Source organism: Oncorhynchus keta, chromosome 2 (assembly GCF_023373465.1).
Source record: "Oncorhynchus keta strain PuntledgeMale-10-30-2019 chromosome 2, Oket_V2, whole genome shotgun sequence".
Classification (NCBI taxonomy): Eukaryota; Metazoa; Chordata; class Actinopteri; order Salmoniformes; family Salmonidae; genus Oncorhynchus; species Oncorhynchus keta.
Genome location: NC_068422.1, coordinates 57,674,007 through 57,698,341, shown reverse-complemented (window position 1 = coordinate 57,698,341; position 24,335 = coordinate 57,674,007). Strand labels below are relative to the sequence as shown.

The 24,335-nt window shown below is 43.1% G+C and overlaps 1 protein-coding gene across 2 annotated transcripts in view; it reads left to right on the top strand.

The window, feature by feature from the left end:
• Window positions 1–14,129, top strand: part of LOC118402916 (USP6 N-terminal-like protein) — a 46,501-nt gene extending 32,372 nt beyond the window's left edge. For both annotated transcript variants that reach the window (XM_035801295.2, XM_035801286.2), the window contains 7 exons: window positions 6,145–6,193; window positions 6,415–6,535; window positions 6,801–6,895; window positions 7,390–7,455; window positions 8,068–8,167; window positions 8,343–8,495; window positions 8,815–14,129. In XM_035801295.2, coding sequence (XP_035657188.2) covers window positions 6,145–6,193; window positions 6,415–6,535; window positions 6,801–6,895; window positions 7,390–7,455; window positions 8,068–8,167; window positions 8,343–8,495; window positions 8,815–9,434 — 1,204 coding nt within the window. In that variant the 3' untranslated portion in view covers window positions 9,435–14,129. The remainder of the gene's footprint in view (window positions 1–6,144; window positions 6,194–6,414; window positions 6,536–6,800; window positions 6,896–7,389; window positions 7,456–8,067; window positions 8,168–8,342; window positions 8,496–8,814) is intronic.
• The last annotated feature ends 10,206 nt before the right edge of the window (window positions 14,130–24,335 follow it).

Sequence of the window (24,335 nt, the reverse complement as noted above, 5' to 3'; positions counted from 1 at the left end):
CTTTTGGCATCGTCATGCGTTTAAAAATCAACATCGGTGGAAGCTTTTCTCCCGATGCCGTGCAGCTCAGAACACAGGTGAAGTGCCTTTTCTCCCGATGCCGTGCAGCTCAGAACACAGGTGAAGTGCCTTTTCTCCCGATGCCGTGCAGCTCAGAACACAGGTGAAGTGCGTTTTTTCATGCCCAGTTGTTTTCAGCGTGACGGATGATTCGCCTTTCCTGTTGACAGTCCGAGCGAGAGCCATGTCAAACGTCAGAGGAACCTCATCCATATTTATGATGTCGTGCGGGCCGATGGAATGCTCCTCTATCTTTGCATCAGTGAATTTGCGGAAGTTTGAAACTTTTTCCTCGTAGTCGGGAGGGAGCTGCTGACACAGACTCGTCCGTACCCTGATGGACAGGCTCTGCTCTCTGTGTGTTGACCCAGTCTTCAAGCTCATTTTCTAGTTCGGGCCATCTGATTTTCTTCCCTCTGAAAGCTTTTGTCGTCTTTTTGCACGGAGTCAGTTCCTCACGCTGCTGTTTCCAACGTCTTATCATTGACTCATTAAGGCCAAGCTCCCGTGCAACAGCTCTATTTCCTTTTCCAACAGCCAGATCGATCGCCTTCAACTTGAAAGCTGCATCATATGCATTTCTCCGTGTCTTTGCCATGATGAGGGTGACAAAATGACGACCGTAATCAGAATGATGGGAAGTTTGAGCGCGCTCGATTTACGTCACGTTATGTGACGGTGCTCAGTCTTTTGGCGGCATGAATCTTGTGAAAGCGGGAAAAATCCTTAAATTAGCCACGTCATTGTATAAACCGCAAGGTTCAAAGCGTGGGGAAAAAGTAGCGGCTTATAGTCCGGAAATTACGGTACATTTATATTCCTAAAACTTAAACACTATGCAAAGGCCACACGGAATCTTGAAATAACCTATAGATGCTTTGACATTTTATTGATTTCTGGGGGCTGCAAAAGGGAACAAACCAGTTTTTCTGTTAAGTTCAACGAATCACGACCCGCCATAGGTTATCAACATTTACATTTTACATTTAAGTCATTTAGCAGACGCTCTTATCCAGAGCGACTTACAAATTGGTGCATACACCTTATGACAACCAGTGGAACAGCCACTTGCATCTAAATCTTGTTGGGGGAGAAGGGGGTGAGAAGGATTACTTACCCTTACTTACCCTATCCTAGGTATTCCTTGAAGAGGTGGGGTTTCAGGTGTCTCCGGAAGGTGGTGATTGACTCCGCTGTCCTGGCGTCGTGAGGGAGTTTGTTCCACCATTGGGGGCCAGAGCAGCGAACAGTTTTGACTGGGCTGAGCGGGAACTGTACTTCCTCAGTGGTAGGGAGGCGAGCAGGCCAGAGGTGGATGAACGCAGTGCCCTTGTTTGGGTGTAGGGCCTGATCAGAGCCTGGAGGTACTGAGGTGCCGTTCCCCTCACAGCTCCGTGGCGAGCACCATGGTCTTGTAGCGGATGCGAGCTTCAACTGGAAGCCAGTGGAGAGAGCGGAGGAGCGGGGTGACGTGAGAGAACTTGGGAAGGTTGAACACCAGACGGGCTGCGGCGTTCTGGATGAGTTGTAGGGGTTTAATGGCACAGGCAGGGAGCCCAGCCAACAGCGAGTTGCAGTAATCCAGACGGGAGATGACAAGTGCCTGGATTAGGACCTGCGCCGCTTCCTGTGTGAGGCAGGGTCGTACTCTGCGGATGTTGTAGAGCATGAACCTACAGGAACGGGACACCGCCTTGATGTTAGTTGAGAACGTCAGGGTGTTGTCCAGGATCACGCCAAGGTTCTTAGCGCTCTGGGAGGAGGACACAATGGAGTTGTCAACCGTGATGGCGAGATCATGGAACGGGCAGTCCTTCCCCGGGAGGAAGAGGAGCTCCGTCTTGCTGAGGTTCAGCTTGAGGTGGTGATCCGTCATCCACACTGATATGTCTGCCAGACATGCAGAGATGCGATTCGCCACCTGGTCATCAGAAGGGGAAAGGAGAAGATTAATTGTGTGTCGTCTGCATAGCAATGATAGGAGAGACCATGTGAGGTTATGACAGAGCCAAGTGACTTGGTGTATAGCGAGAATAAGAGAGGGCCTAGAACAGAGCCCTGGGGGACAGCAGTGGTGAGAGCGCGTGGTGAGGAGACAGATTCTCGCCACGCCACCTGGTAGGAGCGACCTGTCAGGTAGGACGCAATCCAAGCGTGGGCCGCGCCGGAGATGCCCAACTCGGAGAGGGTGGAGAGGAGGATCTGATGGTTCACAGTATCGAAGGCAGCCGATAGGTCTAGAAGGATGAGAGCAGAGGAGAGAGAGTTAGCTTTAGCAGTGCGGAGCGCCTCCGTGATACAGAGAAGAGCAGTCTCAGTTGAATGACTAGTCTTGAAACCTGACTGATTTGGATCAAGAAGGTCATTCTGAGAGAGATAGCGGTAGAGCTGGCCAAGGACGGCACGCTCAAGAGTTTTGGAGAGAAAAGAGAGAAGGGATACTGGTCTGTAGTTGTTGACATCGGAGGGATCGAGTGTAGGTTTTTTCAGAAGGGGTGCAACTCTCGCTCTCTTGAAGACGGGAGGGACGTAGCCAGCGGTCAGGGATGAGTTGATGAGCGAGGTGAGGTAAGGGAGAAGGTCTCCGGAAATGGTCTGGAGAAGAGAGGAGGGGATAGGGTCAAGCGGGCAGGTTGTTGGGCGGCCGGCCGTCACAAGACGCGAGATTTCATCTGGAGAGAGAGGGGAGTAAGAGGTCAGAGCACAGGGTAGGGCAGTGTGAGCAGAACCAGCGGTGTCGTTTGACTTAGCAAACGAGGATCGGATGTTGTCGACCTTCTTTTCAAAATGGTTGACAAAGTCATCTGCAGAGAGGGAGGAGGGGGGGGGGAAGGATTCAGGAGGGAGGAGAAGGTGGCAAAGAGCTTCCTAGGGTTAGAGGCAGATGCTTGGAATTTAGAGTGGTAGAAAGTGGCTTTAGCAGCAGAGACAGAGGATGAAAATGTAGAGAGGAGGGAGTGAAAGGATGCCAGGTCCGCAGGGAGGCTTATCGTTCATTACGATAAGTAGCCTATGATAGAGAAACGTGAAATAAATGTGCTAATATGGGTGATTCTTAATCCGGGGTCAATTCCACAGCAACAGGTGTTTCACTTTAAAATGTATGCCAAACAAAAAAAGTAATTGATTTCAAAGTTTAACAAACTATGCACAAGGACTACAGATGCTAAATTTGGTATCAGAAATGCGGTCAGTTTTTTTTTTTATGCGACCACGTTTTCCAAAAACTCTTAAACATCTTCTCTGAATTAAGATTCAGATATGTCTGCAACGGGGTGTCAGCTATGACATGCATTTTTTTATTTTGGTTATTGAAGTGGATTTACATCCGGTAACAGAATCACGGTCCCTGATCTGTATAGTACTATACAGAAATGCACAATTATGGATATTAATAACATTCTCTTCATGGCGATGTATCCTAAATAGGTACAAAAAAGGTAGAAATATGCGATATCCTTCTGTTGCATATTTGGCTATTATTCTACATATTGGCCATTATTCTAATGAGCTCTGCCCCCAAACGAGACCTCATTTGGTCCGGACCAGACCAAATCTGAACCAATCATAGAGGTCTATGTTTCACAAGTTTGGACATCACAGTACAGCAGAGCAGAGCGGAGTTCACTACAGTAGATATGTTCAGTACAGTATTATACATTATGCTGTACTTTACTCTAGGGTGCTCTACTGTACTGTACTCTAGGGTGCTCTACTGTACTGTACTGTACTCTACTCTGCTGTGCAAACTTGTGAAACAGACATCTATGATTCGTTCAGATTCGGTCCGACCAAATTTCAACTACTTTTAAACGTCCATGGACATCAGGTGTCAGTCGGTGTTCAGTGGGTGAGGATGTCTGTTACAGTAAACAGCAAGAGGGTAGGTGGCATGGTAGATGTCAGTAACATTAACTGGAGAGAAGGAGAAGAGAGTGGCTGAGAGAGGGAGAGTGAGGGGTATTCCAGACTGTTTTCACAGTCTTGCTTTGACCACCAGGGGGCAGAAAGAGAAAGTAAACAGTTACAAGCTGAACATTAGAAGGGAGGACAGAAGCAGGTGTCACATCCACTCCCGCTCCTCCCTCTTCGGCTCTTGACGTCGCTAGTCCACTAACCACCGGTCCTGGCAACCTTCGTTACGCACAGCTGCGCCTCATTAGGCACACCTGGACTTCATCACCTCCCTGATTACTTCCCCTTTATATAGCACTCCATTGTTATCACCCACCAAGCAATATTGTTCATGTTTCCATGTTCAGACGCTTTTCTTGTTTTGTATCCTTCATGTTCTTCGTCGTTAAACTCACTAATTGCACTTGCTTGCTGACTCTACGTTACAGCGGGTGACCAAATTGTAGTTTATGACAACTACGATTTCCCATTGAAGCCAATTCAATTGCAGTAATTACATTATAGGATTTTGGGGGTAATTCCATTACCGATTTGGTAACAGAATTACACGTTTTAATCACTTAATTCATTAACAAACTTGATATCAGTAAAAACACTGTAATGGTTACTGTACAGTAAGTCTTCCTTTACTTGTTACTTCTGTGAACTTTCATTATTCTCCCTCATGAAGGAGAGAAATGAGAAAATATCTTAAAGATGTGTTGGTTTTTGGTAATGGCATTTACAAGGCAATGTTTCTTAAATCTACACAAGGCAAATCATTTCTTAAATGAAATATGCTTTGATATTAGTTGGCAGGGATGTTCAACATTGTGTTTGGATGAATTTCTAATTCCTTATGCCTTTTTCTGTTGGTTCTGAGGGGAGAAAGAGGTCAGAGCATAGGGTAGGGCAGTGTGAGCAGAACCAGCGGTGTCGTTTGACTTAGCAAACGAGGATCGGATGTCATCGACCTTCTTTTCAAAATGGTTGACGAAGTCATCTGCAGAGAGGAGGAGGGAGGGGGGAGGATTCAGGAGGGAGGAGAAGGTGGCAAAGAGCTTCCTAGGGTTAGAGGCAGATGCTTGGAATTTAGAATGGTAGAAAGTGGCTTTAGCAGCAGAGACAGAGGAGGAAAATGTAGAGAGGAGGGAGTGAAAGGATGCCAGGTCCGCAGGGAGGCGAGTTTTCCTCCATTTCCGCTCGGCTGCCCGGAGCCCTGTTCAACAGTGCTATTGATGAGATAGTTTGACTGTCAAGTCCGTGTATTTATTAAGAGACTTTTATTGAGAAAGAAAATAATAGCTGCCCTCTTAAGTCCTGCGACCCCCAGCGTGTTTGACCAAATCAAAAGTACAAAACCGAAGATATTGATCTGTTTTAAGCAATTGTGTCATCGTGTTGACCATAAATTTATATACTAACATCACCAATCTGAGGTAAAAAAGGACGTGTAATTCCATGTTGAGAATCACCCACAGGCACGCAGTCTAATTAGAAATGTGATGTTATTTTTTCATCTTCATTCCAAACAAATAAAATAAAAATGTAAATTTGTCACAGGCTTCAGAAACAACAGGTGTAGACTAACAGCGAAATGCTTACTTACGGGCCCTTCCCAACAATATAGAGAGAAAGATTTTTTTTTAATTCTAGAAAATAATTATAACACAAGGAATAAATACACAACTTATTAGTAAATAGACAGCTGCGAAAAATATGGATGAAAACTGCATTAGTAAATAGTATGGTCTGCAGCTTATCATGAGATATTGTAACTCAGGCGAGCAAAAACTTGGGACTTAACATTCAAGATCGTGCACCGGCTGTTGTTAACAAAGAGACTCACCCCCCATATTTTCAGTTAATTTATTTAAATCACAAAGCTCATATGCCGTTACTGTGGTGCAGGGACATTCTCAGCAACAAAAGAGTGATCAAATTCAGATCCTACATATGTACAGTATATAAAGGTATGATGTGTTAACAACGTGCTTCTTTCTACACCTGCATTGCTTGCTGTTTGGGGTTTTAGGCTGGGTTTCTGTACAGCACTTTGAGATATCAGCTGATGTACGAAGGGCTATATAAATAAATGTGATTTGATGTGAAAGTTGCCTGAACCATAGCAATTACCCTTCTCTGTCTCTGAATGACTGACCTCCCTCTCTCTTCTCTGCGTCTACAAAGGCAGCAGTCTTTATTTCATGTCCTGTCTGCCTATTCGGTCTACAACACAGTGAGTTTGTTTTAATCTTCCCTCAGTCATAAATAATGTCAATATTTACGTAATGTTTGCATCAGGATTCAGCCCAATGTTCAGAAATTAACTACTTTTTAACACTAAAACTAGTGGCAACTGAGCTGCCTCCAACTTTAAGGGGACGAAACCTACATCAGGACAAATTTAGCTTGGTAATCAATGTTACATTGTTGGACCTCTAACCTCTGACCCTATAGGAGGTGAGTTACTGCCAGGGCATGAGCCAGGTCGCCGCCTTGCTGCTGATGTACATGAATGAGGAAGACGCCTTCTGGGCCCTGTCACAGCTACTGACCAATCAGAAGCATGCCATGCACGGTGAGCTGACCAATAAGATACCCTGTAAACATTGATTCAACCAATCAGATATGTCATGCATGGTGGTCCGAACAATCAATGATAGGAATCAGCTACATTACCAGTGGAATAATATATGAATATGTAATACAATCTTAATAAAGATATGGAATTGACTAGTCAGTACATTCTGTTATGGAGTTCTAGCCACAAGATGTACCTGTGTGTTTACACAAGTTAATAAAGCAGTCGAATCATACACTTCCCCTCTCCTTCCCTCTCTAAGGTTTCTTTATTCCTGGGTTTCCCAAACTGCAGCGCTTCCAGGCGCACCACGATCAAATTCTCTCCAAACTCATCCCCAAACTGAAGAAACATCTGGTTAGATCAGTTTAAATGTTTTATTAACCCATCGACTACCCCCCCTCTTCCGAGGACACTTATCTTGTTTGTTTTTTACAGCTTTTCTGCTACACATACATACGTTTTACATAGACATTTTACATAGGCATTTTTCATACATTATTTGACATAGATCACTGTTTAGGTTGTCTTCACACACACACACACACACACACACACACACACACACACACACACACACACACACACACACACACACACACACACACACACACACACACACACACACACACACACACTACGTAATGGCATTATGTTTCATAATAGTGAGATTATTACAGTTATTGCATATAGTTACATTGAAATGCGTGTTACTGTGTAGAACTGATCGTCGTTCTTTCTACCCGTCTTCCATCTCTTTCTCCTCTCTCTCCCTCTTTTTCTCTTTCTTCCTCCATCCCCTCTCTCTTTTTTCTCTCTCCCTCCATCCCTCCCTCCCTCTGTCTCTCTAGGACAGGGAACAGATGTCCTGTGGGATCTACAGCACTAAATGGTTCCTGCAGTGCTTCATTGACAGGGTGAGAGAAAGTGTGTTTTAAAGGACCGTTGCCATTTTTCGACGATTTAAATCATTCTTCCTTTTTATTGGCCCGTGACAACCAAGAACTCTTCTCCTTAAAGGTACAATCTGGGATCTGGGATTGCTGACAAACGATTGGCATATTATAACTTTCAGCATAGGAGAAAGTAGACATAGAATTGATGCCGTGAGCCCCATATTCACCAAAAATAATAACTTCAAATAGCAGAATTGCAGTTGTATTCATGGACGTTCATTAATTTCACATGATTACAACTCCAAGCAGGGTGAACTTACTTACTTACTTATTCATTAGCATTGTTAACTGCGTATAAAGGGAACATAACATATGCATAATCACGAGGCTTAATAACTACTCAGTGTGTCCTCGACTCTGTTCATACACACAATCCTGTGGCTCTGGTAGTTTGGAGAGAGACAAGCTGCTGTCAGCGCTTCTCAGTCCCGCTGGGGCCCACCACAGGAAAACATTCTTACTAATGTATAGTGTGTGAACTCATGACTTCTGATTTCAAGAATAGTTTTACCGCTTTGTGAATGGGAAATGATGTTTCTTGGAAGTCAGATCTTTTTTCCCCTCTCTTCATAGACCCCGTTCACCCTGACTCTACGTCTGTGGGACATCTACATTCTGGAAGGAGAGACGATCCTTACCGCCATGTCCTACACAATCCTTAGAATATTTAAGAGTAAGGAGTGCATCTACCTTGAACAAGTAGCCTTTTAGCTACTTTAGCCTATTAGCTATTAGCTACTCATTACATAAGTCTTTGCTAATACAATATTGCTTGTGTCTCTGTTAGAGCAGCGATAATTCCAATGATGTTGACTCCTGTCCTGTTTGCTGTATCTGTGTGTCATCAGAGCGTCTCCTGAAGATGAATCTGGAGGACCTGAGAGAGTTCCTTCAGGACAAGATCGGCCTGTCGTTCCTCTACAGCGATGACGTCATCATCGATCAGCTGCAGGCCTCCATGGCGGAACTAAGGAAGATGAAGCTGGACCTTCCACCCCCAGGTAGCACACTGCTTAGCTGATTTATGTGCTGTTGGACAAGGCTAACAATTTAACATCAGTAGAAAATGCAGAGATCAAACATCTCATGAGGGCTTGTGAATGAGCTTTCCCTTGTGGAAAGAAATTAGGTCATATAATGACCATTTGCTACTGGTTAGTTAGTTGTGGGGTATTTTTGAAAGATGGTACCCATAATTACCATTTAATGTTTACGCATAAACCAGGTAAACACTTAATTACCAACTGAAACAGAAGTGTAAAGCAAAGCATAGTTCCTATAATTTACCTCAGTTTTAATGTTCCTGTGTTTTATTTCTAGCCAAGCCAGAGGAACTGCCACGGAAGGTCCTGGGTTTGGAGCTACCTGTTCTGCTCACCCCTCTCAAGCCCCCCAGGGGAGTCACCTCTGACCCGGGCACCAAACGACCAGGAGCAGGGCCTCTGGGTCTCCACATCATCACCCACCAGCCAGATGTCATCTCCCAAGACAACAGCCCCTCTAAGGAGGCAAGGAAGGACAAGGAAGCTCTAAATAGGGAGGAAGAGGAAGATGAGGAAATCCTTCTTCCATCTCCAGACCCCATTCTCATCCACACCATCCAAGCTCAAGTGACCCCCGATGGGCCTCCCCAGGCTGGGGCTGGGCCACCACCTTATGAGCCACCAGGGAGCAATGAGCACAATGTTATGGGACAGCCTGCCATTCTTATGCCACTCCACAAAGAAATAAGTGTTAAGAGCTCATCTGGTCCAGTGGCTTTACCAGAGACACAGGCCGTAGTTCAACAGGGTACAAACACACCTCCACAAATCCCCATGGAGGAGCCGACCCTGACTCCCCCAGTTGCCCCTTTATCCCTTAGCCCTCCACAGCCACCCTGCAGGGTCCCCCGGACTCAGTCAGCAACCTTAGCCCAGGCTTCCCGGCGGCCTATGTGAGAGTGAGAGCCTATCGGTGGGGGTGGGGGAGAGAGCGGAGGATAGGTACCTGGCCAGGCTTCTGGAGCAGGCCTTGGCTCTGCCTAAACACAGGGCCCAGACAGGAGACAAAGGAGAGCCAGAAGGGCCAGTTCGATTCTAGAGCATTGCAAAGCATTCTAAGGTCCCCCCTGTTGTCTACAAAACAGACATTGCAGAAAAATTGTGTCATGTTGTAGGAGAAGCTGCCATAGTGGAGTTCCAAGGGACAGTGCCACATTCTCTCCCATCATAGTGAAAGCATTACAGCTTACTTAATTTGAGTAGTTTTGTAATATTTTAACAATGGACATAATGTTTGCTTAGATAGCCTCTGTAAAATATTTTCTAATATAGTCTTATTTTAGTATAGTTTTATATTCTTATGTGGACACCTGCTTGTCGAACATCTCATTCCAAAATCATGGGCATTAAATAAATATGGAGTTGGTCCCCCCTTTGCTGCTAAAACAGCCTCCACTCTTCTGGGAAGGGTTTCCAATATACACTGCTCAAAAAAATAAAGGGAACACTTAAACAACACAATGTAACTCCAAGTCAGTCACACTTCTGTGAAATCAAACTGTCCACTTAGGAAGCAACACTGATTGACAATACATTTCACATGCTGTTGTGCAAATGGAATAGACAACAGGTGGAAATTATAGGCAATTAGAAAGACACCCCCAATAAAGGAGTGGTTCTGCAGGTGGGGACCACAGACCACTTCTCAGTTCCTATGCTTCCTGGCTGATGTTTTGGTCACTTTTGAATGCTGGCGGTGCTTTCACTCTAGTGGTAGCATGAGATGGAGTCTACAACCCACACAAGTGGCTCAGGTAGTGCAGCTCATCCAGGATGGGACATCAATGCGAGCTATGGCAAGAAGGTTTGCTGTGTCTGTCAGTGTAGTGTCCAGAGCATGGAGGCGCTACCAGGAGACAGGCCAGTACATCAGGAGACGTGGAGGAGCAACAACCCAGCAGCAGGACCGCTACCTGCGCCTTTGTGCAAGGAGGAGCACTGCCAGAGCCCTGCAAAATGACCTCCAGCAGGCCACAAATGTGCATGTGTCTGCTCAAACTGTCAGAAACAGATTCCATGACGGTGGTATGAGGGCCCGACGTCCACAGGTGGGGGTTGTGCTTACAGCCCAACACCGTGCAGGACGTTTGGCATTTGCCAGAGAACACCAAGATTGGCAAATTCGCCACTGGTGCCCTGTGCTCTTCACAGATGAAAGCAGGTTCACACTGAGCACGTGACAGACGTGACAGAGTCTGGAGATGCTGTGGAGAATGTTCTGCTGCCTGCAACATCCTCCAGCATGACCAGTTTGGCGGTGGGTCAGTCATAATAATAATAAATAATAATATGCCATTGAGCAGACGCTTTTATCCAAAGCGACTTACAGTCATGTGTGCATACATTCTACGTATGGGTGGTCCCGGGAATCGTCATGGTGTGGGGTGGCATTTCTTTGGGGGGCCGCACAGCCCTCCAGGTACCGAGATGAGATCCTCAGACCCCTTGTGAGACCATATGCTGGTACAGTTGGCCCTGGGTTCCTCCTAATGCAAGACAATGCTAGACCTCATGTGGCTGGACTGTGTCAGCAGTTCCTGCAAGAGGAAGGCATTGATGCTATGGACTGGCCCGCCCGTTCCCCAGACCTGAATCCAATTGAGCACATCTGGGACATCATGTCTCGCTCCATCCACCAACGCCACTTTGCACCACAGACTGTCCAGGAGTTGGCGGATGCTTTAGTCCAGGTCTGGGAGGAGATCCCTCAGGAGCCCATCCGCCACCTCATCAGGAGCATGCCCAGGCGTTGTAGGGAGGTCATACAAGTACGTGGAGGCCACACACACTACTGAGCCTCATTTTGACTTGTTTTAAGGACATTACATCAAAGTTGGATCAGTCTGTAGTGTGGTTTTCCACTTTAATTTTGAGTGTGACTCCAAATCCAGACCTCCATGGGTTGATAAATTTGATTTCCCTTGATCATGTAATGAAAAAAGTATTCATTAAGAATATTTCATTCATTCAGGTCTAGGATGTGTTCTTTTAGTGTTCCCTTAATTTTTTTGAGCAGTGTATGTTGGAACATTGCTGCGGGGACTTGCTTCCCTTCAGCCATAAGAGCACTGATGTTTGGCGGTTAGCCCTGGCTCGCAGTCAGTGTTCCAATTCATCCCAAAGATGTTTGATGGGTTTGAGGTCAGGGCTCTGTGCAGGCCAGTCAAATTCTTCCACACCGATCTTGACAAACCATTTCTGTATGGACCTCACTTTGTTCACAGGGTTATTATCATGCTGAAACAGGAAAGGGTCTTCCCCAAACTGTTGCCACAACGTTGGAAGCACAGAATCATCTAGAATGTCATTGTATGCTGTAGCGTTATGATTTCCCTTCACTGGAACTAAGGGGCCTAGCACAAACCATGAAATATAGACCCGGACCATTAATCCTCCTCCACCAAACTTTACAGTTGGCACTATGCATTTGGGCAGGTAGTGTTCTCCTGGCATCCGCCAAAACCAGATTAGTCCGTCGGACTGCCAGATGGTGAAGCGTGATTCATCACTCCAGATAATACATTTCCACTGCTCCAGAGTCCAATGGTGGCAAGTTTCACACCACAGCCAACGCTTGGCATTGCACATGGTGATTTTAGGCATGTGTGCGGCTGCTCGGCCATGGAAACCCATTTCATGAAGCTCCTGATGAACAGTTATTGTGCTGATGTTGCTTCCAGAGGCAGTTTGGAACTCGGTATTGAGTGTTTCAACCAAGGACAGAATATTTTTTACGCGCTATACACTTCAGCACTTGACAGTCCTGTTCTGTGAGCTTGTGTGGCCTACCACATCGCGACTGAGACGTAGTTGTTCATAGATGTTTCCACTTCACAATAACAGCACTTACAGTTGACTGGGGCAGCTCTAGCAGGGCAGAAATGTGATGAACTGACTTGTTGGAAAGGTGGCATCCTATGACGGTGCCACATTGAAAGTCTCTGAGCTCATCAATACGGGCCATTCTACTGCCAATATTTGTCTATGGAGATTGCATGGATGTGTGCTCTAATGTATACACCTGCCAGCAACGGGTAGTCTGAAATAGCCAAATCCACGAAGTTGAAGGGGTGTCCACATTCTTTTGGGCATTTAGTGTATCTTTGCTTCTAGAGCAAATGCCTTAATTTAATCTGTACCATCAGTGCTGCAATTAGAATCATGCTGGCTTGGTAACAGGAGATGTATTGTTAATGTAAAGTGAAGTGAAGTGTCATTGAAAAGGTCATTACAAAACAGAAAGGACAGCAATTGCTCATGTTTTCAAATGACGAAACCTGACACACTGGGCGAGTTCGTTTTGCATGGCCAGGTGCCCCGGGTGGGCAGAGTTTGCACACTTTCCATTGGTCCTTAAGGGAAATCTCCATCCACCCGGGGCACCAGGCCATGCAAAACGAACTGGCCCAATGTGTGCAAGGTACTTCATAATGAAGAGTGAGCTAGCTCACTGATCATTTGGATTGTAAACAATAACAGTAAGGGCGGGATTCAATCTGAGCACGCTTTGTCAGCAATACAGGTTTCGCAGGGACCACATTCACGGTAAATGCTGCATATGTCGGCTCAATCTGAAATGAACTTTAAATTGTGCATTGTCCAAATCTGCAACAGGATTGAATCCCAGCCTAATATCAGTATACCAGGTGTTCAGTACTTCACAAGGCTGCAGGGGGCCGCATTTCTTCGTCCATTAATTGAGGTCACTTGAGGCCAAATGCTTGATATTTTAGCTGTAGGCCGAGTGTAGATGGATTTTGTACTGGTCATCCACAACAACAACAAAATCAGCATAGGTGAAGGCAATTGGGGATATGTGTGACTTGTCATTTAGCAAGAATAATTAATATTTAAATCAAATTTTCTATTTTTGTTATGTTTAAGCTTAAAATGAAAACATGTTTTGTGTTTTCTTGGCTTATCATTGACCTAGCAAAATGTATTTTCAGAATATTGGATCTTTGCTGTAATATATTATAAAGATTATTTGTATTTGTAAGAAGAGCATGTGTTGATATTTGTACTCATTGTGTTGTAGAAGAAACACACTGAAGTTTTAAATACTGGCTATAGAGATGCTGTAGTAGTAAATAGCCTAATTATGATGTTGAAGTAGCCCTTAACATTTTTCGATTGTACTAGAGCACCAATTGATTTTCTTACTTTACTGACATCTAGTGAACAATTTGCGTATAGCATTTAATTTGTCCGCTGGCACGTTGGTTGGTTAAACGAAGACAAAGTTTCATCATAAGCCGAAATATTATAATCATCAATCATAAGAGTGTTGTTAAATAAATGGACCGAGTGCTCCACTGCAGAAGCCCAGTATTTATTTACCTGCATAGGTCTACAGCAATTTCAATGGTAATGTCTTGCACTTTGCTCTTTATCCACAGAAAAACAGGCTAAGGAAGAAAGGTTTTGTATGAGTTCTAAATTCATGTTTGTACATTGATATGCCTTATTTTGTAAGGTGTTGACAGTCAAAGCCAAACATATGTGGTTATAATTAGTGTGTAATCTATGCTATGATCCCCTGAGACTGTTCAATAATGATTTGTCAAATACAGCACATGTTTTCTAAATGGTTGTTGTTTCCCTCTTTGTCTCTTTGTCGAGAACCAAAATGTTACATCTGTGTTGAGTAAGGTGTGTTATTTCTAACTTCTGTTGACTCCAAAATGGAGGATATTTCTCTGACTGGATTGGGCTCTGAGCGCCATTCTCAGATTATGCTTTTTTCCGTTAATTTTTTTGAAATCGGACACAGCGGTTGCATTAAGGAGAACTCTATCTTTAATTATGTGAATAACACTTGTATCTTTTATCAATATTTATTGTGAGTATTTCGGCAAAATCACCGGATGTTTTGGAATCAAAACATTACTGCACGTAAGGCGCCAATATAAATTGAGATTTTTGGATATAAATATGCACATTATCGAACAAAACATACGTGTATTGTGTAACATGATGTCCTATGAGTGTCATCTGATGAGGATCATCAAAGGTTAGTGATTCATTTTATCTATATTTCTGCTTTCTGTGACTCCTATCTATGGCTGGGAAAATGGCTGTGTGTTTTTTTGACTTGGCTATTACCTAATATGTTGTGCTTTCGCTGTAAAGCATTTTTTCAATCGGACACGATGGGTCAATTAACAAGTTGTTTATCTTTCATTTACTGTATTGGACTTGTTAATGTGTAAAAGTTACATATTTAAAAAAATATATTTTTGAATTTCGCACTGCCTTTTCAGCGGAATGTTGTCGAGGGGTTCTAATGCTTTAATATTTAATAATTTCCTAATTCATATTCGTTATACAAATAGGCCCTTTTAATTGTGTCTGGCTTTATTACAAATAAAATTGAATATTTTTTGTTCATATACAGTGCCTTGCGAAAGTATTCGGCCCCTTTGAACTTTGCGACCTTTTGCCACATTTCAGGCTTCAAACATAAAGATATAAAACTGTATTTTTTTGTGAAGAATCAACAACAAGTGGGACACAATCATGAAGTGGAACGACATTTATTGGATATTTCAAACTTTTTTAACAAATCAAAAACTGAAAAAAAAGCAGGTCACTAGGTGTAGGCAAAACCATAAGCAAATAGGTAAACTGTGATATGACTAAATAGTTAATCTGGTTGATTTTTCCACAAATAGACAGGTATTTTCCTTTCCATGGTAGCAAGATCTTATCTACTTTTGCTAACTTTCTATAAATAAAAATTGGAGTGAGATCCTTTCTTTCTTTTGGAATTTGTTTACAGAGTATGTCCACATATACGTCAGACCATTTAATTGGTAAACTACATGGTAATGAAAAATGTTATTTTTTTTGTGATCCAATATGTAATATAGTACACTTATTATAATTAGGTTTTAATCCAGAGAGGATAGCAAAAGTATCTAAATCCTCTATGAGGCTGTGGAGAGATTCTAATTGTTGTTTTAAAAGAAAACATGAATCTTCAGCGTACAATTTTGGCCTCCTGACAGAGCTGGTGTAAACTGAGTCAGGTTTGTAGGCCTCCTTGCTCGCACACGCTTTTTCAGTTCTGCCCACACATTTTCTATAGGATTGAGGTCAGGGCTTTGTGATGGCCACTCCAATACCTTGACTTTTTGTCCTTAAGTCATTTTGGTACAACTTTGGAAGTATGCTTGGGGTCATTGTCCATTTGGAAGACCCATTTGCGACCAAGCTTTAACTTTCTGACTGATGTATTGAGATGTTGCTTCAATATATCCACATAACTTTCCTTCCACATGACGCCATCTATTATGTTAAGTGCACTAGTCCATCCTGCAGCAAGCATCCCCACAACATGATGCTGCCATCCCCGTGCTTCACGGTTGGGATGGTGTTCTTCGGCTTGCAAGACTCCCCCTTTTTCCTCCATCGTTATGATGGTCACTATGGCCAAACAGTTCTATTTTTGTTTCATCAGACCAGAGGCCATTTCTCTAAAAATCTTTGTACCCATGTGCAGCTGCAAACCGGCTTTTTTTATGGTGGTTTTGGAGCAGTTGCTTCTTCCTTGCTGAGCGGCCTTTCAGGTTAGATACTTTTGTACATGTTTCCTCCAGCATCTGCACAAGGTCCTTTGCTGTTGCTCTGGGATTGATTTGCACTTTACGCACCAAAGTACGTTTATCTCTAGGAGACAGAACGCGTCTCCTTCCTGAGCGGTATGACAGTTGCGTGGTCCCATGGTGTTTATACTTGTGCACTATTGTTTGTCCAATTTATTTTCTGAGGTCTTGGCTGATGTCTTTTGATTTTCCCATGATGTCAAGCAAAGATATACTGAGTTTGAAGGTAGGCCTTGAAATACACCCACAAGTACACCCCCAATTGACTCAAATTATGTCAATTAGCCTATCAGAAGCTTCTAAAGCCATTACATAATTTTCTGGAATTTTCCAAGCTGTTTAAAGGCACAGTCAGCTTAGTGTATGTAAACTTCTGACCCACTGGAATTGTGATACAGTGAATTATAAGTGAAATAATGTGTCTGTAAACAATTGTTTGAAAAATGACTTAGATGTTCTAACCGACTTGCCAAAAGTATGGTGTGTCAACGAGGAATGTGTGGAGTGGTTGAAAAATGAGTTTTAATGACTCCAACCTAAGTCTATGTAAACTTCCGACTTCAACTGTATGTGTTGTGATAATTCCGTTTTTGGCTCCATAACCTGTTAGTTCATATGCATTGCCACAGTGATATAGAGGCCAAAGGCTGAGACAATAAGAAGACAACCACACCTTTGTTTCATCACAAAACTGGAGAGCATATTGGATGTAACAAACAGTTGTGTATGGAGTAAAAATTACATTATTTTCTTTTGGAATGTAGTGAATTAAAAGTAGTGAAAAATATAAATAGTAAAGTACAGATACCCCATAAATCTACTTAAGTAGTACTTTAAAGTATTTTTACCTAAGTACTTTACACCACTGGTTACATAAACTACATCATGGTCAATCAAGTTAACATTTCCATCATTTTCAGCCTACTAAACAACTATTGATTTAGAGCACTGTGGAGTTACCAAAAGGAGGAAAGAGAATAGGTGCTGCCCCCTCTATTCCAGGAACATTTCATCTTCAACATTTCAACATCATTAAACCACCTATGCTTATGAGTCTGAAAGATTCCAAAAACAATTTATTCCAATCAACGTAAACTAAATATAATTTCGCTGTCCATGGTACTGATTTGTGTGTGTGTGTGTAAGTAGAAAAAACACGTTGACTCACCCTACTTTTAAATAAACGCCAAGAACATCTTCCTCTCTTTCATGATGCCGAAACGGTCATACAGTACACGCTTTTAGTTTTTGTTGTTCTGGGCTACCTGGCTAAAATGCTTGCTCGCTATAGCGAGTCAAAATAGGTCCCCGCGTGTTGGACATATGCAATACAACACAGGCTCTCCTCAGAGATGTGTTTTGTCCCCACTCCTGTACATCTTGTACACTAATAGTTGTACTAGTTCCCATCCTGACAGACACTTCGTTTAAGTTCGCTGATGACACTGTCTTGATCAGCCTGTTGCATGATGACGAGGAACATCATGGCCCGGTCCTAGATGACGTTGTAGAGTGGTGTGAGGAACATCATGGCCCGGTCCTAGATGACTTTGTAGAGTGGTGTGAGGAATCACACTTGGTCCTCATTACCAACAAGACCAAAGAGATGTGCATAGACTTCAGGAAGTGTACAACACCTACCTCCGCAACATCTATCAGAGGTCAGAATATAGAGATTGTACAGGAATACAAATACCTGGGTGTCCTCTTGGACAATAAGCTTCAGTGGAGTAAATGTACAGACCTGATCTACAAAAAGAGCCAACAGAGACTGTACTTTCTACAACAGTTGGGTTCTTTTAATGTAGACTGTACTATACTGACTCTGTTTTACAAATATTTTATTGAGAGTATTTCAACTTTTTGTATTGTTTGTTGGTTTGGCAATGCCACTGTCAGCCAGAGAAATATGCTGAGAAGGATTATCACCACAGCAATCAAGGTACTTGGAGTCAAACAGACAGGCCTGGATGAGATCTTTAAGGTCAGGGCCCTCCGCAAGGCTCACAAAATCAATTTAGACCCAAGCCACCCCCTGTAACCGGACTTTGAACTACTCCCCTCTGGGCGCAGGTATAGGGCACCCCTCAGCAGGAAAAACAGAACGAGACAATAATTTGTGCCAGGTGTGATATCCCTCCTAAATAGCTCGGGCTAATGTTCCTATCGACTCAGCAGGCTAGTCTTTTTTTCTTTAAAAAAAACGTTTCTTTATTGGTATGGAACTGTTATGAATGTTGTATTGTCAGTTTTGTTTTGTATTTAAACGCCACTTTAAACATGTACATGACACTGCAACAAAACTTCCCCATGGGGACAATAAAGCCAGTAAGTAAGTAAATACCACCTCATAAGCATTTTACCAGTAAGCCTATGGTCTCATGAGTCTTCTCATATTCTCAGATTTTTTTTATTTAACTAGGCAAGTCAGTTAAGAACAAATTGTTATTTACAATGTCGTCCTACCCCGGCCAAACCCGAACGACACTGGGCCAATTGTGTGCCGCCCAATGGGACTCCCAATTACGGCCGGATGTGATACACCCTGGATAGCTACCCCCAGGGGTCCTAGTACCCATGGTTGGGAACCACTACTGTAAACAGTACATACACGGCTAGAGGCCCGCATTCTTCTCTCATACTGGGGCATGGGTTTATGGCTCTCTGGGCTGTGCCAAAGCTCGAAAGAACTGTTAATTAAAACACACATTGGGTGATAATTATTGCTTTTTTATGGGAGAAAGTCAGGTTTAATGTTACTGTGACATTGGTAGGTTGACAGGTGCTGTTACTACAGTCATGAACAGATCTGGGAGAGGATGGAGGGAGATTGATGTCTAGTATTCTCTCTTTCTGTCTCTCTAGTTCCCCTCCCAATTTTAGATACATCCCAACCTACACTTAATATGATCAAACGACCATGCCAAAGGACAGTACCTAACCCATAAACTTTGTGACAATAAATCCAACATGGTAGATTCTCACTGTCAAACTAGAGAAGGTGCTTCCTCTCACAAGAGAATCCCGTTCTCAGCATACTCTCTTTCTCTGCGCTATCCACACACACACAGCTTGATATCTCATCCTCCTCCTCCGCCACCTCTCAGATTTCTGTAGCAGCAGGCTCGTACTGCCTCTTGCACCATAGAATTTCTAGATGTATCATCTTGTATGCGTCATTGTCATTCCAGAGTAGAGGTTATCCCTTTATAGTATTGACTACTCTCTTTGAGTACGGTCCTGGCTTGTGGTAACTGGGAAGCTACATCCTCAGTCCACAGCGTGAAGAGAAAGTCAAATGCTCGTGTTTCACACACACAGTCTCTGTTTTGGGCGGGGGAAAATGTTTTGGTTTTTGCCTAATGCCCGGGGAAAACTGTTTTTCGACTTCCTAGTTATTATAATGCCTCATTGCCTTACAGAGTGCAGCGCATCCATTTACACATTCACACACGGCTTCTGGTTTGGGCAGGATTAATCATGTATTTTTGACTAACCTGGAAACCCGGTCAATGGTTTGTGTTGAATAGGGCTCAGGATGTCTGGACCCTGTGTGTCCGTGGATATGGACGATGTTATACAATATTATACTTTATCAAGCTGGTTTCCCCGATGAGTCAAAAATATAAATGTTTTTGCCCAAAACAAGGACAATGTGTGAAAAACCAGCAGACTCTTAGTTGCACACAGTTGACTCATTCGGAGTTTGTCTCAATGATGTGTAATAACTTTAATGTTAATACAAACCAGACAGACAGAGACGAAACAGGGTTATTTAGACTCTATGCGAGGAGGTCAGAGGTCAGACGACCTCTCCGCAGCCAGGAAGTTGCCATGCACCTGTATGTATGACTTTGTAGAGTGGTGTGAGGAATCACACTTGGTCCTCAATACCAACAAGACCAAAGAGATGTGCATAGACTTCAGGAAGCGTACAACGCCGACCTCTGCAACATCTATCAGAGGTCAGAATATAGAAATCGTAGAGGAATATAAATATCTGGGTGGTTTTTTGGACAATAAGCTTCAGTGGAGTAAATGTACAGACCTGATCTACAAAAAGAGCCAACAGAGACTGTACTTTCTACAACAGTTGGGCTCTTTTAATGTAGACTGTACTATACTGACTCTGTTTTACAAATATTTTATTGAGAGGATTTGAACTTTTTGTATTGTTTGTTGGTTTGGCAATGCCACTGTCAGCCAGAGAAACATGCTGAGAAGGAGTATTACCACAGCAAGCAACGTACTTGGAGTCAAACAGACAGGCCTGGATGAGATCTTTAAGGTCAGGGCCCTCCGAAAATCTATTTTCGACCCAAGCCACCCCCTGTACCTGGACTTTGAATTACTCCCCTCTGGGTGCAGGTATAGGGCACCCCTCAGCAGGAAAAATAGAACGAGACAATCATTTGTGCCAGGTGTGATATCCCTCCTGAATAGCTCGGGGCGAATGTTCCCATTGACCCCGTAAGGCCAGCAGGCTAGTCTTAGCCCTACTGTTATATGATTGATTACAAGCCCATAATTTTGCCTCGTGTCTGTGACACAATTGAAACATCCTTACGGTGCTTTTGTAAGGCAAATGGATATGAAGTCACTATGTGTGGTGTTTTTTGGAGAAAGACACAAGGTAGGATTGGTGTGTAAATGTAACGTGATGTAATTTCAGTTGATCTGTCAATCATGGAGCCTCTATTAATACGGCGATTAACAATCTTCGAGTGATTCGTTTATTTGAAGACATGTGCTTCAACCTCTGGATGTCAGGAAATGTAAATCACACAGATGTCTCACTCTGAGAGATTTGCAACGGATACTTAAGCCTAGAAAACTGCCTTGTTGGAAAATCATCTGTTTTATAGTTTGATGAACACAGATGGAGATGTTATTTAATAGCGGTTTCAGTCCAGGTCTGTTTGGTCCATGGGTCTCTCCATGCGAGAGAAGCTTTGTTTTGGCCCAGATACTTCCGTCACCTGTCAGCTCTGGTACTGACTCTGATCCTAAGGACCCTAGATGTCAGATGTCAACACCAAGACAGGACATGCAGACCCCCGAGCCCTGTGTCCATTTCCGACAGGTTCCTTTCCATTCCACTCTAGCTCGCACTTTAACTCTCACTCTTACTCTAACTCTCTCTCACTCTCTCCTTTGTCCTCTGCCTTTTTCTCTTATTCTACCCTCTCGCTTTTTAAATATTAAAGAATTAAAGTGTTTTGTTGTTGTTTAACCACTACTGCTTAACCACGTTGAGCTAATGAATTTTGAGAAATGTGCTGTAAATCTGGTTAGTCATGTGTCAAAAGGGGGTCTCAGTAAAGTTTGGGTTGCATATGTGTATCTCAGGGTAGGATTGGTCCCTATGTCTCCCCTCTATCCATACTGCTGTTTTAGTCTGACCAAACAGTCATGGCATTATGCCCTGCCACAGAGAGGACATGTTGTATTTCACAGAAAGGTGACTGCGCCTCAAGTCAATAAAGCAGTCGAATCATATCTTTCCCCTCTCCTTCTCCCTCTAAGGTTTCTTTATTCCTGGGTTTCCCAAACTGCAGCGCTTCCAGGCGCACCACGATCAAATTCTTTCCAAACTCATCCCCAAACTGAAGAAACATCTGGTTAGATCAGTTTTTTTTTATGTTTTATTAACCCATCAACTACCCCCCTCTTCCGAGGACACATATCTTGTTTGTTTTTTACAGCTTTTCTGCTACACTTACATACGTTTTACATAGACATTTCTCATACATTATTTGACATAGATCACTGTTTAGGTTGCCTCCACACACACACACACACACACACACACACACACACACACACACACACACACACACACACACACACACACACACACACACACACACACACACACACACACACACACACACACACACACACACACACATGCATGCATAGGAGAAGGGAGGTAAAGGAAATAACTTAATCATACATGATTAGAGAAGCAAGCATGGCTTAAGCCATAACCTTGTGGAGTTAGCATACACAGGTATGGTTTGTGCTTAGTACCCCCTAAAGACTGGCCTCTTGTTGTGAATGAATGGACTATATGAACAAATACTTGTTCAGACGGCACACATTACTTATCTTTGTATTGTATTGCGTTATGCTTCCACAACCAATAAATATTTTATTTCAAACCAAGATAAGTATATATATATTTTTTTTACCTAGACTCACTCAGTTGGATTGAGACACACTTGGACGAGGCTTAAGCTTATAGCTTGTGAATCGAACAATTCATTTTTGGTGTGATTTACAATTGCTACCAATAGTCCCATCCTAAATATTGGATTTCTTTCATCCAAATGAAAGCCTCCAGTTTTGTTAATAGATACATTGTAACTTTTTACTTTACACTTAGGTTGGAGTCATTAAAACTCGTTTTTCAACCACGCCATACATTTTTTGTTAATAACAAACTATAGTTTTGGGAAGTCATTTTTCCCAAAAATTGTTTCAGACAGATTATTTCACATATAATTCACTATATCACAAATTCAGTGGGTCAGAAGTTAACATTCACGAAGCTGACTGTGCCTTTAAACAGCTTGGAAAATTCCAGAAATTTATGTCATGGCGTTAGAAGCTTCTGATAGGCTAATTGACATCATTTGACATAATTTGAGTCAATTGGAGGTGTTCCTGTGGATGTATTTCAAGGCCTACCTTCAAACTCAGTGCCTCTTTGCTTGACATCATGGGAAAATCAAAAGAAATCAGCCAAGACCTCAGAAAATAAATTGTAGACCTCCACAAGTCTGGCTCATCCCTGGGAGCAATTTCCAAACGCCTAAAGGTACCACGTTCATCTGTACAAACAATAGTATGGGACCACGCAGCTGTCATTCTGCTCAGGAAGGAGACACGTTCTGTCTCCAAGAGATGAATGTACTTTGGTGCGAAAGGTGCAAATCCCAGAATAACACCAAAGGACCTTGTGAAGATGCTGGAGGAAACAAGTACAAAAGTATCTATATCCACAGTAAAATGAGTCCATATATCAACATAACCTGAAAGGCCGCTCAGCAAGGAAGAAGCCACTGCTCCAAAACCACCATAAAAATGCCAGTCTACAGTTTGCAGCTGCACATGGGGAAAAAGATTGTACTTTTGGAGAAATGTCCTCTGGTCTGATGAAACAAAAATAGAACTGTTTGGCCATAATGACCATCGTTATGTTTGGAGGAAAGAGGGGGAGTCTTGCAAGCCGAAGAACACCATCCCAAGCGTGAAACACGGGGGTGGCAGCATCATGTTGTGGTGGTGCTTTGCCTCAGGAGGGGCTGGTACATTTCACATAGAGGTGGCAGAACTGAAAAAGCGTGTGCGAGCAAGGAGGCTTACAAACCTGACTCAGTTACACCAGCTCTGTCAGGAGGAATGGGCCAGAAATTCACACAACTTATTGTGGAAAGCATGTTTAAGGCTAGTCAAAACATTTGACCCAAGTTAAACAATTTAAAGGCAATGCTACCAAATAAAAGCTGAAATAAATAATTCTCTCTACTAATATTTGGACATTTCACATTCTTAAAATAAAGTGGTGATCCTAACTGACCCAAGACGGATTTTTTACTAGGATTAAATGTCAGGAATTGTGAAAAACTGAGTTTAAATGTATTTGGCTTAGGGGATTGTAAACCTCCGACTTCAACTGTACTTGAAAAGTTATCTTAACATACACAATACACACAAATATATACATACATTTCTCAGAGCAGACTGTGGGCTGGTGGTAAGTATGAGGCTGTGTGTAGAGTCACTGATGACACATGATTAGTTTTGGGGGTTTCCAGTGTGTGGACCGTGGTTTGAGGGAAGATGGGTGGGGTATGACTGTGTAATGGTCTGTCTGTCTGGCTGGCTGGCTGGCTTATCCACTTAGTATGGGACGGAGGGTGGGCATGCTCTCCAAAGTCTGTCCCAAATGGCACCCTATTCTCCATATAGTGTACTACAATTGACCAGAGCCCTATGGGCCCTAGTCAAAAGTATTGCACTATAATGTGTCACACCCTGATCGGTTTCACCTGTCTTTGTGATCGTCTCCACCCCCCTCCAGGTGTCACCCATCTTCCCTATTAGTCCCTTTGTATTTATACCTGTGTTCTCTCTTTGTCTGTTGCCAGTTTGTCTTGTTTATCAAGCCCACCAGCGTTTTTGT